The 17480-nt window shown below is 42.3% G+C and overlaps 1 protein-coding gene across 1 annotated transcript in view; it reads left to right on the top strand.

Annotated features, from left to right (window-relative positions):
• The window catches only part of ATRN (attractin), a 142892-nt gene that overhangs the window by 52103 nt on the left and 73309 nt on the right, over window positions 1-17480 (top strand). Inside the window, exons 11-20 of the mRNA XM_008631833.2 lie at window positions 276-430; window positions 4752-4836; window positions 6301-6521; window positions 7673-7794; window positions 8290-8428; window positions 10395-10576; window positions 12592-12808; window positions 13945-14130; window positions 15484-15717; window positions 16371-16508. Coding sequence (XP_008630055.2) covers window positions 276-430; window positions 4752-4836; window positions 6301-6521; window positions 7673-7794; window positions 8290-8428; window positions 10395-10576; window positions 12592-12808; window positions 13945-14130; window positions 15484-15717; window positions 16371-16508 — 1679 coding nt within the window. The remainder of the gene's footprint in view (window positions 1-275; window positions 431-4751; window positions 4837-6300; window positions 6522-7672; window positions 7795-8289; window positions 8429-10394; window positions 10577-12591; window positions 12809-13944; window positions 14131-15483; window positions 15718-16370; window positions 16509-17480) is intronic.

The raw sequence follows: 17480 nt of genomic DNA, 5'->3' as shown, positions 1-17480 counted from the left end.
TTGATGATTTGAAGATCTGTAGCTTTGGAAAGAGGCTCTCATGGTTGTATTTCTCCTATAAATTGGCAAAGCAAATGGAAAGATGAGAATGAAATTACAGGAGGAATTGAATAGTGTGGAATGTAATTGTTAAGCACCTCATTAGGAAAAGTAGTTAGATACTATTACCCTCCTCCCTGCACCCTCAAAATGTTCTTCAGCTTGGATTTATGGAGTGTTTTGTCTTTGCCAGGTACTTACCAGTCTCATTAATACATATATTTTTATTTCTGAAGGACTATTCTGAAAGACAGCCGATTTTTCCGGTACTTGCACACAGCTGTGATAGTGAGTGGGACCATGCTGGTGTTTGGAGGAAACACTCACAATGACACCTCCATGAGCCATGGAGCCAAGTGCTTTTCTTCAGATTTTATGGCATATGATATCGGTAAGTTCTAGCAGAAATAATAACAAACCCTCAAATACTTGGCTATTCCAACAGAGCTGTCTTCAGTTTGCCTTCAGAATGACTGGTTTACATGCTGGGTATTTCATCCCAAATGGTGCTGGGTACAGGGATGTGCAATCAGGAGAGGCTCATTAGCTTGCTACAGAATTCCAAGCAAATGAGGTGAGTGATTTCCAGTTCCAGACAGCAGCAGTTCCTTCGTCAACAGTTTATACACAACCTTGGGCATTAAAAATGAGGTTTTAAACTGTGTATTGTTACAGAATCATAAAATCATAGAATCATTAAGGTTGGAAAAAACCTTTAAGATCACCAAGTCCAACTGGCAACCCAGCACTGCTATAATTTTCACCACTAAGCCATGTCCTCAAGTGCCACATCCACACCTTTTTTGAACACTTCCAGAGATCGTGACTCCATCACTGCCCTAGGCAGCTTGTTCCGGTGATTTGCAACCCTTTGCATCAAAAAACATTTCCTAATATCTAATCTGCATCTTCCCTGGCACAACTTGAGGCTGTTTCCTGTCCTGCTGTCTCAGCCGTAAATCTCTCCTGATGTTTTGAGTGTGTTTTAATCTATGATGGATCAAAAATTCAGGTTCTTAGGACAGTTACAAACACTAGACCCTGCTGAAACTCACCTTGTACAGTGCACACTCTTGTTTTATCTTCTTTATTCAATAATAAAGCCAAATTTTAGGTTGGATTTGCTGAGTTTCAATAGCCAGGAGAGGGCAGCATTTATTTGTGGATTTGGATTCCAGTGACTATGAGTTTAAGAAGAACAAGGAAAGAAGAGATGAAATTACCTAAAAGAAGTTACATACACACACAAATAATTCACACTGGGGAAAAACCCCATTCTGTACTCTGACATTTGCCTTTCACTCTCAGAATGCCCCAAATGTGGGTTCCCTGAAATAATCATGTAAATCTGAAATGTCCAAGTGACTGTCCACTGAGATCCCACTCCTGGTTTGTGAGAGGAAAGTGCAAGTGAATACTTGGATCATCAGGGTTTGGTATCCTTGTGCCATTTTGCTCTCTGTTACAGCAGTCATTCCATTCTGCCTCCTGTGATTTCCAGTCACATCCCTTTGGAATTTTTGTGTGCTCATAACTGGCTTTATTTTGATTTATTTTTTAATTGAAGAATTAAAATGGGATATTCGACCAGATGGGATGGGGCTTGGAGCAGCCTGGTCTAGTGGAAGGTGTTCCTGGCCATGGCACAGAGCTGAAATGAGATTGTCTTTAAGGTGCCATTCAGCCCAGAGTATTTTGTCATTCTGTGGCAGTCATGAACAGTTTGATTTTTTAAACTTTGGTAGCAATGGTGATAGATTTTTCTTTCTTCATTCTGCTATCTGCCCTGACCTACTGAACTCTCTGTTAGGTGTAAAACACAAATTGCATTAATTTGACAAAATATCCCAATAATGATGTTCATTTTGATTCACTTTAGGTAACAGGCAGGTTCACGTTACATGACATGAGTGGTGTAGTCAACATCCCCCATTCTTACCAGAAGCTCACTGACATGGGGAGCTTACATTGATTTTACTTCACATGATGGGTGAGAGGTGTTCTTGAGTCCCCTCATTCCTTAGAGAAGAGACTCTCAGCCTGAAAAGAGCAGCTTTTTTTTCAGAAATAAGACCACTACTTCTGTTCTCTTCACTGCGGGAACAGAATCGTGCCCATTGTGCATGATTTTCTTTATCCCATGTGACTAGGAATAAATTAGGGTGGAGGCTCATCATTTGTGTCACAGCAGAAATACCTTTTCAGTGGTTCTTCATGCATGATCTCTGCAGTAATCAATTACCCTGGTCGTGCTCATGTTGGTCTCCATGGGAATAAGCCCATATAGCCCCCCCTGTTATCTATCCCTTGATGTTCCCAAGGCACAAGTTACCCAGGAGAAAACCAAGCAAGGTCAGTTGATGCTGGAGGCCTTCAGTGGAGAGGCTTAATAATTGTCTTTATTTCCTACTTTTATAGTATGCTGTCTGGCTGGTTTGCTCATTTTTTACATCTCGTTGATTAGTGATCATGACTGATTAATGATCATAGTGATGGTTGGAAGACTGGAGAGAAGTGGAATTAAACCCAGTCTGAAACAAATGCTTCAAACCCAGGTCTTCTCCTTAACCTTTGCCATTAAAACTTATTTTGGTAGTAACTAATTTTATTTACATCATCAAATTTTTCTGGTTTTCCCTCCTCAAATTTCCAAGTAGTCAGAGCACATGCACTGAGTATTGTGAGGACAAAAAAATCTTTTATCTGTGTGGGGCAATGCCAACAGCTTGCACTGAGATGGTGAGCAATAAAAGTTCTTGAATGCTTCTTATCATTTATTCTCTGCTTGACCAGGTTGGGGCATATTCAGTCCAAATTGTCCAGGTACTGCCTAGTTTGGGAAGGTTTCAGGATAACAATCCAGCTGTGTGCATGTGCTATTCTTGTTGATTCTCAGGACAAGCCTTTCGATTGTTGACATTTGGGTTGGTGAGCACTTGGGCAGAGCTGTTTCGCAGTATTTTCCCTGTTTTCTGCACACTGAAATGGCCATTTAGCTCTTCCTATCCCCAAAATTGGTCTGTCTGGCCTTTGTCAAAAAGTTTCCTGCTCTGCAGCAGCTTTGGGTGGAAAAATGCCTGATGTAATCTTCTACCTCCTGCTTAATGTAAAGGTGCTACTTTTATGATGATCTTTTCTTCCCACAGAAGAGAAACTAAAACTCTTGTATTTACACCATCAAAATTCTGATTTTATGACATAGGGAGAAGCTGGATGTTTTCCATTTTTTTCCATTTTCGTAGCTGATATGTTATGTTTGAACAGTACATTTAATAAATCCTGGCATTGTAAGCTTTAGGTTAAGTTAGGAAGGAGAAGATTCTTCATAGTCTGAGAATTACTCAGTTTTTCCAATACTTGATCTCTGGTTAAAGATGGGAAAGAAGCTTAGAAAGCAAAGTATTCCAGGCCTTCTATTAATCTAGAAAAACATGTTTCTTGGCCTCACATAACACACAACCTGATGGGTGAAAAATTGCAAATTGCTGTCCAATTTTTCTGAAGTCTCCTATTAAAAACTGGAACTGTCATGCTTGGCTCAGGAGTGATGCTGGGCTAGGTTAAATTCTTTGAAAATGGAGCAAATGACATATAAAAATAAATTTCAAAATAACAGTTTATCAAAGTACTAAATCTGTGTGTTCTCTCTTTTCTTTATCGGCACTCTTGAACAAAATTGCTCCTCATCTGTTGTTTTATCCAACAATTTTCCAATTAAATTGAGTAAAAAATTAAAACTTTGTTTATCTTTGTCCTTTCAGTTTATCTATGGGCTAGTTTGGTTTGTGGGCTTATTTTTTCCAGAGGGTCAGTCCATGCAACAATGGTTTGATCTTGTATTAAAGAATCTTAGGAGTATTTGAGGGCTCTGTAGATCTTTACAGAAGATTGACTTTTCTGTCTTAATTGCATAAATTGCATCCAAGTGCCTCTGGGATATTGGCCCCCAAGGTGATCCCTTCCCTTTATGAAATTTAAGTGTTATGAATTGGACTGACTTTTCCTACTTTTGTTCCTTTGCTCATCGGGTTAGATGTTTCTTTGTTTGTTTTTTCTCCCATGCTGCCCAAAGGAAAAAATTACCTGAGAAGCCAAGTAAAAAATGAAGCAGAACTTATAAATGTTATGCTAATAGAAAAAGATGGAATAACCTAACATTGTACTAAAAGAGAAAAAACAGCCACAAATCCTTAAGCTGTGATGAGTGAAAAATATTTTTAAAAGCATGGATATCTGCCCTCTAGGAACATAATGGCAATGGAAAAAGTAAAAAAAAAAAGATAAGCCTCTGTTCTCAGTGATACTGGTTTGGGGCAAAACTGCAAATAATTCATGTATAAACAGATCAAACCAGAACTTGTTACATGGTGAAAATTCTACTAGTAAAGGAGGAAAAGCAACTACTTCTTGTCCTGTTCCCTGCGAGCAGAGCCCAACCCCCCCGGCTGCCCCCTCCTGTCAGGGACTTGTGCAGAGCCGCAAGGTCCCCCCTGAGCCTCCTTTGCTCCAGCCTGAGCCCCTTTCCAGCTCCCTCAGGAACTCTCCAGCCCCTTCCCAGCTCTGTTCCCTTCCCTGGATGCGCTCCAGCCCCTCAATCACTTTACTGAAAGATCACAGGTAGTTTGGGATCTTCCAGGAAGAAGCATGCTGTGTAAGTTGTCTCATTCGTTATCCAGAGAAACATTTCTGAAATGAGTTTTTTTCACTCGTAGCTTGTGATCGGTGGTCTGTCCTTCCTCGCCCGGGTCTCCACCATGATGTGAACAGGTTTGGGCACTCTGCTGTGCTGTACAACAGGTAAGGGCAGAGATGTTCCATATCTCTGTACATGGGCACATGGAGATCAGGAACTCTGGACGAGGGGGCTCCTCCTTGTCCAGGGAGCTTTTGGCTGCCCCATCCCTGGAAGTGTCCAAAGCCAGGTTGGATGGGGTTTGGAGCAACCTGGTCTAGTGGGAGGTGTCCCTGCCAATGGCACGGGGTGGAATGAGATGGGATTTAAGGTTCCTTCCCACCCAAACCGTTCTGTCATTCTGTGAATCTCGGAAAGTTTTCAGATCTTCACTCTTGCATGTCTTCAGTATTCACCTGTTCCCATCAGCCCTTCCTCACTGGGCTAAACTGTCTCAGCTCACTTAGTTTTTCCAATAGTTTGATTTTTTTTCATTATTTTTATATATATTTCTATTTTTTATTTATGTCACAATTGTGCATTTCAATGTATTTCACATTAATTTCTTAGCTGCACTGACATTGATTTTCAAATCTGAATTTCCCTCATACTTTTTAAATTTGTCCATGTTTCACTTGACACACCTTATCCTATGGGGCTGCTCTTCCCTAGGCACGTGATGTCCAGTATTTGGGTGAAATCTTAGGTGAGATTTTGGCTGTTAAGCCTTACACACTGTATCCCTGCTTCTAGATGAACAGCTGTTACAGAATCAGCTGTTACTGAATCAGTGGAACCAAGTTTGAGAAATTCCTATCATAGGAGTCCTAAAATAGAATGAAAATCATATTAAAAATACTTATTAATCAATCAAAACTTCTCTTTTCAGTTGTCTTGAGCCTTCTTCACGGTATTTTTAAGGGTGCATTGGCAAACACAGATGCACAGAGAATTTCTGGGTGACATTTTTGTGTAACTACTAAAATTTGACGTTTTACCTGGTGCAATTGTGATACTGTGGTTTAAAATCCCACACCTCTCCCCCTACAAAATATTATTTGTTTTGGGGGTTGTTTGGGTTTTTTTAGTTGACACAATGATTCTGTGCAGTTGTTACCAGCCATGCAAAGTGTGGTTTTCTGACAGAAGAGTAGAGACAGTGACAGCACCAAATTGTTTTGTCGTGGTTTCTGAACTCTGGTTTAATGCTATGATACCATCTCCCCAATTTTTAGCCTTCCTTCATGTCTTGCCACTGCAGATTATAGGAGGATCCCACATTTTTGCAGCATTTTATGTATAATCGTGTTGATCAGGTGCTCCCAAAGTTTTGGCTGAAGGGGAACATTGGTTGATGACCTTGAATAGCTCTGACTCTGTGTTGAATCTCTCTGGCTTCTCTGAAACAGTGAAATTTGACTGACCTTTTCTTTAGTGCTTCCCTTAACCAAGAGCTATTTATTTGGATTTATATATGCTGGCATGTAATAAAACACTTCCCTCAGACCTTAAATCCCATTTACCTGGAGCAGTGCTCTGTCCATGAAAACAGCTGTGAGATTTTCTCTCTTTACTTCCATGTTGTCCAGCACCATGTATGTATTTGGAGGCTTCAACAGCCTCCTCCTGAGTGACATCCTGAAGTTCACACCTGAGAGATGTGAGGCTTTTGACAGCGCGACGTCCTGCCTGCAGGCAGGTCCTGGCGTCAGATGTGTGTGGGCTCCCAGCCCTCCTCGCTGCATCCCCTGGGAAAATGCAACAGTGGAGCAGCAGCAAAAGGTCTTTGAAGACTGTCCTCCCAAGCCAGGTATGTGTCACGTTCTTTCTATTGCTTTTTCTGAAGGGTGTGCAGGGTCTTTTTCCAAATTCTGTCACGTGTTAATTGTATGCCATTACAATGTCAGGTTTTAGATGGGGGGCTGTGGTTGTGCTTCCACATGTCCTGGGAGCCCTTCCTCTGACCAAATGTCATGGAGATGTGGAGAAGTTTCTATCTCCTGCTCCTGAAGCTGCTTGTTCATGAGATCTTCTTCCTACCCTGCTTCTTGGACTTACTTTTCTATCCCAAACAAGCATCACCAGCCAGGAACCAGGCCTGGACCATCATTCTGTAAATGTTTGCTCCAAGAATTGACCTTGTGAGAGCCAAGAATTTGCTGGTGAACACCACGGGGTGAGGAAGGGCATCCGGATCTGGTGGAGTCAGGAATACTGCTTTAGGAAAAGTTACGGTATCTTTTTGGTAGGGGGTTGGAGCCCGATGATCTTTAAGGTCCCTTCCAACCCAAGCCATTCTTGGGTTCTATGATTCTATTTATAGGGGCAGGCAAAATGAATGAATGTTTTAAGGTCTGATTCCTGTATTTCTCCATAGAATAATTTTAAACAGCTTTATCCTGATACATTCATTGCTCTGAATTGATTACACAACCCTTGATTCTGTAACAGATGTGCAGCCTTTAATTATTTAATAGAAACTGATGTAAGGGGACATTGCCTTGCTGGGCTCTCAATGCACCATAAATTTTCACAAAACACAGACAATAAATAATTGGAAAGATGAAAGAAAAGTTCAGGCTTCGCAGGGAAATGCTCCACTTGAAGGCCTGGTTTGCAGGAAGATGGGCCTGTGGTGGGAGATGGCCACTGTCCTGATGGAATATCCTCTGGCATCATTTCCCCGGGCATTAGCGTGTCTTAGTTCATGTGCTTCCATGTCTTGGTGCATTATTTTCTGGTGGTGTGTTTTAGGGCTCCTTGGGCACTAAAAATGATTGCTGCTGTAAATAAAAGTAATTTTCTATCAGTTCAAACACATGAAAGTACCTGATTTTAGCTGCTAACAGAAAATCTACAGGCACTGCTATTTGGTTGTATCTTTTGCTGTAAATAATCAAGTTCTTAGAGCTCTGTCAGGAAATGCCTGTTTTTGGTCATGCAGGTTTTTTTCTTTAATAGTTGTAGACAATGAAAAATGTGATCAGATTACAGACTGCTACAGCTGCACAGCCAACACAAACAGCTGTCAGTGGTGTTCTGACCAGTGTATCCCAGCACACAACAACTGCACAGAGGAACAGGTAATGGCTCTTAACACTTCCTTAGTTTGAATTTACCCCTTGGAACAGCAAATGTTCACAAATGTTTTCATCTGTCAGTGTTATGATCCCTGTTTTGTTATTCCTAGTGCATGTCTAGCTCAGAAGTGCTACATGCTTGGATTCTTTCAATTTGATCCAAGGGTTTTGCATGGTATTTTCCAATGAACTTAGGAGGATGGCTGTGGGCAGGAGAAGAGGTGGAGGTTTCACCATGGTATGATTATTCATTAATCACATTTTGGGTTTGGTATCAATAGGGTTTTCCCTAGGAAAAACAAAATAACCCTCTTGTAAAAGCTTTAGTACAGAAAACGTCAGGTGGTGTTTTGGGGGAATATCTTTGATAACCAGCCCAGTTCCATGGCTTTTGGATATCTAAATTTCTCTGTAGAGCTGAAGTGTTGTGATTATGGCTGTTATAAACCCACATGGGGTCGATATCGGAAAAAGCCTCACCTGTGCTATTTCTTTTAGGTTCCTGTTACTCTCTATGACAATTGTCCCAAGGATAATCCTGCCTATTACTGTAACAAAAAGACGAGTTGTAAAAGCTGTGCCATGGATCAAAACTGTCAGTGGGAACCTAGGAATCAGGAGTGCATCGCTTTGCCAGGTAGATACTGGTGGCATAACCCAAATTCACCCAGTCCAAAAGTTGTTGCAGGGTGTTTTTTTAATTTTTGTTGGTTTTACCTCCAAATCTGTAATTTTTAGTGTTAAGATGGAGCAAATAATGTTGTTTAATCATTCCAGCTTTGGTATGAAACTTAATTTGTAGTAAATACAGCAAGTCTGCTGGAATATTTTTCAGTCCCAGTTGTCTGAAGAGGACTATGATCACTCATATAATTATTAGGCTGTATTTCATCTCTCCCTTTTCATTTGATAAAAGCTGTTGATAATAGGCTTCTGCAAGATATTAGGTTTAATAATGCATGCTATTTAATTTAGGAACTAAAATTGTGCAAAAGCATAATGGCACATAGTGGACAAATGAGGCAAGTAACACCTGAAGTGTTTAAGGAAAATTCTCCTATTAGAGTGTTTCCAGTAGAGCTCACAAGAGTTGGTTATTAATTCCCTTGCAGTAATTATTTTTTTTTTATCCCAATGACTGGGAGAGAAATACACGATCTCCAGTGATTAACATTTGTAGGTAATAAAGTGTAGAGAAAGAGGAGAAAAGAAAGCCCAGGATATTTTAATGGACATGGAAAGCCTTCCCCAAGAAACCGGTAGGTCTGGACATGTCCAGGTCTGGTGTTTGCTAGTTTGCAACAGCTAAAAATTGAGGAGACTTTGAAGAAGAGCAATGAGAGTGAGAAAAACATCTTTTAGTGAGATAGACAAAGAGCTTGGTCTGTTTTATTTGATGTAGAAAGGGTGATGACTTGATCATATGTGTAAAAAGCTCGTATGAAAAATTGACACTTGAGAGCTTTTCCGTCTGCTAAGTCTGAATTCACACTGGAAATGCCCATCAGGGTTTTTTCTATAAGGGAAATAATTAATCCAAAGTGTAAGGAGTTCTCCAGTAGTGGGGTTGTGCTCAAGATGAAGCAGGGAATGAAGCAGGGATTAATCCTGGAAGTTTGTGCTGTGGAGAGGATTAGCCCAACGACCCTCTCCTGCCAAAAGGTCCCCTGACAACTGTGGGTGAATAAGTGGCTTTAAGACATCAACAAAATACAAGTTTGGTTTCTTTTCCTCTTTCTCCTTCAACAGTTTTACTATTCAGTGTTGTAATAAGTGCTTTGATTACATACTGCAGGTAACTAAATGTCGATGTTGGACTTCAGCTCCCTTAAATGGATTTTCTTCTCCTCCAGTATTATTATGCATCAACATTTCTGAGCACACCTCTATGTCATACTGGTTTGGGATGGGGCTGTAGGTGTTCTTAGTGGAAGGAAATAGAATCATTAGGTCTGCAAAATACCTCCGAGATCATCATCATCAAGTTCAACCTTTGTCCCAACCTCACCATGCCCACTAAGCCACAGCACTAGGGGCCGTGTCTGCTTGTTTTCTGAACACTGCCAGGGGTGGGGACTCCACCACTCACCTGGGCAGCCCCTTCCAATGCCTGACAACCCTCTCCATGAAGAAATTTTCCTTATTACGCAACCTAAACCTTCCCTGGCCCAACCTGAGGGCATTTGCCCCTCTTCCCTGAGAGAGGAGCCTGACTCCCCCTGGCTGCCCCTTCCTGTCAGGGACTTGTGCAGAGCCACAAGGTTCCCCCTGAGCCTCCTTTGCTCCAGCCTGAGCCCCTTTCCAGCTCCCTCAGGAATTCTCCAGCCCTTTCCCAGCTCTGTTCCCCTCCCCGGACAGCTCCAGCCCCTCCAGGGCTCTCTTGGCCCAGAGCTGCCCCCAGCACTGGAGGTGCCCCAGCAGTGCCAGCACAGGGACGGGCACTGCCCTGGCCCTGCTGCCATTCCAGTGCTGGGACAGCCCAGGGGCCACTGGCCTCTTGCCCACCTGGGCTCATGTTTTTTCATGGTTCTTTCACTGCCTTGATTGTTGGGAAGGTCACCTGCATCTCTGGGTTTACTTTCTTTTCCTGCCTTGTCCCCCAGAAAATATCTGTGGAACAAACTGGCATTTGGTTGGCAACTCCTGCCTGAAGATCACCAATGCTAAGGAGAACTACGATCATGCCAAACTGTCCTGCAGGTCCAATGGTGCTTTATTGGCTTCTCTCACCACCCAGAAGAAGGTGGAATTTGTTCTGAAGGAGCTGCAGAAGATGCAGTCTTTGGTGAGTGCTTCTCTTGTATGTCCCTTGCGTAATAAAGCTGTGGCTGTGGAGGAGTCCTTGCCGGGGTATTGTGTGCTTTGTACACAACAGAAATGCCTCTTAACCAAAACCAACTGATTTTCTTTTGAAATTCAGTGTACTCTCTAGGTGCTTCTGAGCTAAAATTGTAGAGAATGTAAATGGGAAAGATAAATATAAACATACACAGTGCCTTGGAGATATCACTTTCTGTTCTGGAATCACACCCGCATTTCCTCAGTGGAATACAGGACTGCAGCAGGAACCCTCTGGTGACTTGTATACAATATTTTATAAATAAAGGTCCCTTTGGGGCACTGGAGGTGCTTAACGTAAAGTATTGAGTTATTTACTCCACTTAGAAAAGCAGCTGTTTAAAATGTCACCTTCTCATTCCACAGAGCTGCTTGGCTTATTTGGCATTATTTGTGTGTGATTTAGTAGCAGGTGCTTTTCTGTTGGGCCCAGGGAGAAGTGAATTGGAATTTTTCCCTCTTCATGCATCAATGAAATAAATACATCTTTTTTCCAGTCCCTGGGAGAAGCAGGGAGATGTTCAGGGCAGGTTGTGTAGGTGGTGCTACAGCCCTGACAAAGAATGATGCTGTGCATCTTTTCTAAAATCCTGGATTAAGCTGGAAAGCTGCTGTGGCCTGATGGCACATCAGAATAACAACTCCTGGGTCCCAGAGGCCACTGTGGGAAGCATTTTCTCTAGAAAAAATGAGGCTAGAGGGAATAGGATTGCTTTTTTTCAGGGGAGAACATGCTTCAGTATTTAAGAGAAATATTCCCATATTAAAACAAGAACATTCCTTGCCTTGATTCCCTTTGGAATTTTAAAGTGGAATTTCAACAATTACAGTGTTTTAGAGGGGAGTCGATTTAGCCAAGGAAAGGTTAGGTGCAATTTAAGCAAGATTGTTCATTAAGTCTTTTGTAAAATGAGGAAGCCAAGCCTGGGATAGCGTAAAAATATGTGATTCTGACAGCTCCAGGTGTTTCTGGATATTCCAGTAGATGAGTGTAGAGTAACTTAAAATTCGTAAAGGCACATGGTAACCCTTCCCTCATAGTGTTTAAATCTTTACACTGTGAAAAAAAGAATTGTTAGTTTACCGGGTTTTTTTCCACCTACAGAGTACTTTGAAAATTGAGCTGAAAGAGACTAGGAGCCTGTTTTAGTGGATATTAGTATAGAATGCTTGTAAGGTGGGAAACTGCATCCTGAGCTGATCCCAGAGTGTGGGCAGCAGGGGAGGGGGGAAATCTGCCCCTCTGCCCTGCTCAGGTGAGAGCCCACCTGCAGAGCTGCCCCAGCCCTGGGGCCAAGAGCAGAAGGACGTGGAGCTGCTGGAGAGAGCCCAGAGGAGGCCCCGGGAGAGCTGTGAGCCCCTTGCAGGGCCTAAAGGGGCTCCAGGAGAGCTGCAGAGGGACTGGGGCCAAGGCCTGGAGGGACAGGAGGCAGGGAATGGCTTCCCAGTGGGAAAGAGGGCAGGGATGGATGGGAGATTGGGAAGGAATTGTTCCCTGGGAGGGTGGGCAGGCCCTGGCACAGGGTGCCCAGAGAAGCTGCATCTACCCCATCCCTGAAAGTGTCCAAGGCCAGGCTGGATGGGACTTGGAGCCCTGGTGGATGTGCTGGGGGAGGCTCTGCTTTGCAGTTACTCCTTGTTCAAGTAAACTGTATGTAGATGTTTAATAATAACAAGAAAATATGTTGGTGTTAGCACAATATGCTTTGTAACCCTGTTGTTGTTGGAAGCTGCAGCTCTAGGGTATAAAAGTGCATAAAATCATTTTGAAGTAGGTGATGTTTACATATTTTAACAGTAAAACAAGATGCTATTGCAATAGAGCTCAAATGCTCCTCCCCAAAATGAAAGCGTGCCAAAAAATAAATTGCTGGTAGAAATAGTTGTCTTATGGGATCTTTATATTAAGACGTTTGTGGCCAGCAACACTAACTTAGATTTGACCTGCTCCTTTATTTCTAGCCCAAAACTTTGACTCCATGGGTTGGATTGAGGAAAATCAATGTGTCATATTGGTGCTGGGAAGACATGTCTCCCTTCACCAACACCCTCGTCCAGTGGCTTCCCAATGAACCGAGTGATGCTGGATTTTGTGGATATTTAGCTGAGCCTTCCCAACAGGGACTGAAGGCAGCAACGTGTATCAACGAGGTCAACGGCACTGTGTGTGAAAGGCCAGGTAACAACAGCTGTCTGGTTGATGAGTATTTCTTAGAGAGTAAAGAGAATACAATTTTTTGCTTTCCAACCCAGCTGAATCATGACTTTGCTGAAGAAAAGTAGTTCTGAACCCGTGTCTTGTGGATGTATTTCATGCAGGAACTAGAAATTTTAAAATTAGCTCAACATTTATGCTGTTAACTGTAAAATATTTGAAGTACATTATTTTAATTTTTTTTTCTCAATTGCATACCTACATGTGACATTTAGGTTAATTATGGTATGGAGCAATCTCCTGTTTAAAAAAAACCAAACAAAGTAACTTTCCAATTGAATTCCTCTTTTTCCCTGCTCCTGCTATGTAGCCAGAGGAGGATTTTGTCAAAGTTTGAAATTAATTGGCCAAGACACTTTGGAGATACAAGAACTTGGAAAAGAGGAAGCTATTTGCTTTTGGGAAAAGTCTTCCAGCTTTCTTGAAACTGCGTATCTTTTCAGATGGCTTGGTCTGTTAACTCTCCACTGTAGCTGATTATTTCTGAATACCAATTAGTGCCTCTTTAAGTGTTAGGGAAGTTGGTTGATCAAATAAAAATTTTAAGTACATTACACCAGTTGAAATCATTCTTTGTGGAAGTGCAGGATGTGAATCCTGAATGTGGAACATGAACTCAAAATTCTGTATGTTTTCACTTGTAGCACTTGGGTTTAAGCTTTACCTTGTTTTTTATGGTGTGAGAACAATCACTTGAAGCAAAGCTTAAAGCATTGGCTCACACTACAAACTGCTGAGTTAGTTCTGCTTTGAGTGCTCATTTATGTCTGGAACTGATCAAATCACTTAAAACATGTCCCTGTGTGCTCATGTAAAACATGGGGATTCTTCCCTATGCTTTGCTGGGGAGGGTAACTGAGGAATACATCAACAGAGCTGGAGAGAAAAAGAGACCACTCTCATAACACTGTTCCCCGGAGAAGCTGTGGCTGCCCCATCCCTGGAAGTGTTCAAGGCCAGGTTGGATGGGGCTTGGAGCAGCCTGGGATAGTGGAAGTTGGCCCTGCCCATGGCGGGGGGTGGGATGAGATGGTTTTTACGGTCCCTTCCAAGCCATGATTACTTCTGGAAGAGAACTGATTGTTGTCCTCCCCCCGCAGCCAACCACAGCGCCAAGCAGTGCCGCACGCCCTGCGCGCTGCGCTCCGCCTGCGGGGAGTGCACGAGCGGCAGCTCCGAGTGCATGTGGTGCAGCAACATGAAGCAGTGCGTGGACTCCAACGCTTACGTGGCCTCCTTCCCCTATGGGCAGTGCATGGAGTGGTACACCATGAGCAGCTGTCCACGTAAGTGACCGCTCCTGGCTCCTGGGGGTGGCTGGGCGCTTGTGTTTTGTTGGTAAAAGTCATTGAGACCCACGTGGGTTGTGCTGAAAATCCCCTGGATGAGAGGAACAAGACCAGGCTGGATGGGGTTTGGAGCAACCTGGTCTAGTGGAAGGTTTCCTGCCCGTAGCAGGGGGTGGAATGACACTGTCTGTAAGTTCTTTTCCAACCCAAACCACTTTGTGATTGCCTGATTATCAAATCCAAATTAGGGTTTACACAAGTGTTTTACTCAGAAGTATTGTCTACTTACAGACTGTAGCAGGAATTTCTACCTCATTATAAATAAATGATTTACTTTTTTGCCACTTTTAGGTAGATGTAAGTTAAACTGCAAAAGCTTCGTGGCACTTTGGAATGCTGTGTTTTCTTTTCAAACTGGGGTAAAAGAGGCAAAAAACTTAAAACAAGCGAAGATGTAGAAATTATTTGATTTATGTTGAATTCTTTAGAAGTTGGGTGTGAGGAGGGCCATCACCAGTAGCTCAAAGTGTTAAAAAATAAGAGATGAAGAAAATAAATTTAAGGAACATGAGAGTGTGAACTTCCCATATTGCCTGAGGTCAAAAGTTGGAGGAAGAATCAGGCAGGAGATGAGTAAGCTAAAATAATGGACAAAAATGTTTTTCTACTACTCTTCTTTACTTTTTAAAGGCAAATATTGTCAATTTAAACATCAAAATAGAAAGTCTGCTCATCTTGCATCACAAAGAATCCAGAAAATATTTTTCAAGATAGTCTGGGAAAAGGAATAGAAAAAGTTTTCTGTATGTAAAGAGTTTGTCACCCCTGAAATCCCATCCCATTAGAGAAAGGAGGGGCTAAAGGGTGGAATTTTATTCTTCTACTTGTATTCTATGCTTTTTGACTTAGATAAATACTTGAAATAATAGCATGTGATACTGAAATGTGGCAGGAAGAGGCTCAAAGTGACTAAACCGGCCAGTTTTTAGCCTTTGCTTCCAGGTGGCTCATTTGATCATCTGATCTATTATAAATCAATCAGAGATGCTTTCTAGAGGGAACATTAACCTCTGGTGTTAGAGGGTGGTGTGTAATGGTTTGAAAAACCTCTGTGTGTGTTGTGCTGTTTCATAACTCACTGATTAATGAAAACTTTGTTAATAGTTATTTTAGATTCTGGAATAAATATGCTGATAGGAACAAACGTTACTGTGAATATCAGAATAAATATTTCTAGATTTGATAAGATAAATATTTTGTTGAGGTAAAAATACAAGGTTTTCTGCGTTTTTTGTTGCCTGTGTTTGACATAGTGATTTATTCCACAATTCCATGTTTGTTTTTTTATAGCTGAGAACTGCTCAGGCTACTGCACATGTGCTCAGTGCTTGGAGCAGCCTGGCTGTGGGTGGTGCACGGATCCGAGCAACACTGGGAAGGGGAAGTGCATTGAAGGCTCTTACCGGGGTCCTGTCAAGATGCCGACCCCATCCACTCCAGGGAAACACAGCTTGGAGCCTGTCCTTAATGTCACTATGTGTCCTGTGGAGAACAGCTATAACTGGTCCTTTATTCAGTGTCCAGGTAAATGAGTGGTGTTTAATTGTCCAGCATTTTGATTAAATGCAAGGGGAGAGAGTTTTTAAGGCTATGGGGATGTCTGTCTTCCCTCCTGCTAATAGAGGGAGGAGAGGAGTATAGAATATAAGTAGGAACTACACACTTGGAGATGGAAGGAGCTGTGCAGCTGAGCTGCACAGGTTTGCTGCATGAAGACATTATTATTTATTACTTGAGAGAAATAATTACTTTCCCAACAAACCTTTAATGAGATTTTAACTTTTGTTCCTTTATTTATTTTAAGGCTGTTTGAAAGAAAGGCGGATCTTCCTTTGAAGGTTGTCTTAAGTATTAGTAATACTTAGGATGATTTTTAACTAATGTTTTTGACACAAAACCAACACTTCCCTCCCCGTTCCTTGTAAATCCACCCCACCAGCAGCTTCCAGTCCAACATGCATGTAATGTTTTGCAGTTCAGTTTTCTGTGTATTGCATTCAATTCCAGTTTTTTGATATACACCTGTCTTTGGCTCCATGTATCGCTAGCAAGAGACAAGAACCTCTCGGAAGGTGAATGCAATGGTTTCATTTATCTTCTGCACAGTGCAGACTCCTGAGCGTCTCTGTGAACTACATTTGAGCACCAAATACTCATCATTTTCCTGTTCTCTTCAGCCTGTCAGTGTAACGGGCACAGCAAGTGTGTAAATGAGAGCATTTGTGAGAAGTGTGAAAACCTGACCACGGGCAAACACTGTGAGACGTGTATCTCGGGCTACTACGGGGATCCCACCAACGGGGGCACGTGTCAGCGTAAGTGCTGCCTTCGAGCTTCCTGCACTGAGCTTTTCCATGTTTTTCACTCTTTGCTCGTTCCTCCGCTATCTTAACACAAATTATATCCTGATAATTCATGTTTTCTTTCCTGCAGGCAAGGCTCAATTCTTGTTTCTTCAAATCGAAGACACTCAAACTGCTGAGTGAAATTACTTTCATTGCACATAAAGATGATTTTATACCCTCCTTTCTAAACTTGGAATGACCACAGTGAAAAATGTTTGTATTTTAGTGTTTGATGATCCTGTTTTTAAAAGAAACAGTGTTGATTCGAATGTCTTGAACAAATGTCTGCTTATCTAAGTTTCACCTTCTATTCCATTTGGTTAATGTGTTGTGTGTTTATAGTTAAAATTGTCTGCTTCATAAAAGCTTGCCATGTTTCACTGAGGACTTGGCTGGATTTCAGCTGAGGATTAGGAGAACCCTGTTAAAATTGCATTCCAGTTTGTAAAGTCCTTTGGGACTCTCTGGCACAAAGAACTGTTTTCAGGTGTGCAAGATCCAGTTAGCAAACTGGGAAAGACCAATGCATTTAGTATTGAGAAATATACATGGAAGTCTTGGAGTTTTGACCTGCAACCTTGTGACATGGTTTTGAACTGCTGTGAATTTTTCAGTGTTGTGGCACTGGGGAGACCAATTGTAAACCAGAATCCAGCTGTGAGAGGTGCAGATGTGAAGATGTGAGGGAAGGTGCTTCTTTCTCCTAAGATATTTAATCACAGCATCGTGGAATTGTTTGGGTTGGAAGGGACCTTAGAACTCATCCTGCTCCAAACCTGCTGCCATGGGCAGCGACACCTTCCACTGTCCCAGCTGCTCCAAGCCCCATCCAGTCTGGCCTGGAACATCTCCAGGGATGGGATAGATGCAGCTTCTCTGGGCACCCTGTGCCAGGGCCTGCCCACCCTCCCAGGGAACAATTCTGTCCCAACATCCCCTCCA

Source organism: Corvus brachyrhynchos, unplaced genomic scaffold, assembly GCF_000691975.1.
Source record: "Corvus brachyrhynchos isolate BGI_N302 unplaced genomic scaffold, ASM69197v1 scaffold910, whole genome shotgun sequence".
In the NCBI taxonomy this organism is placed as follows: domain Eukaryota; kingdom Metazoa; phylum Chordata; class Aves; order Passeriformes; family Corvidae; genus Corvus; species Corvus brachyrhynchos.
The sequence above is the reverse complement of the archived record's forward strand: the minus strand, read 5'-3'. Positions and strand labels throughout refer to the sequence as shown.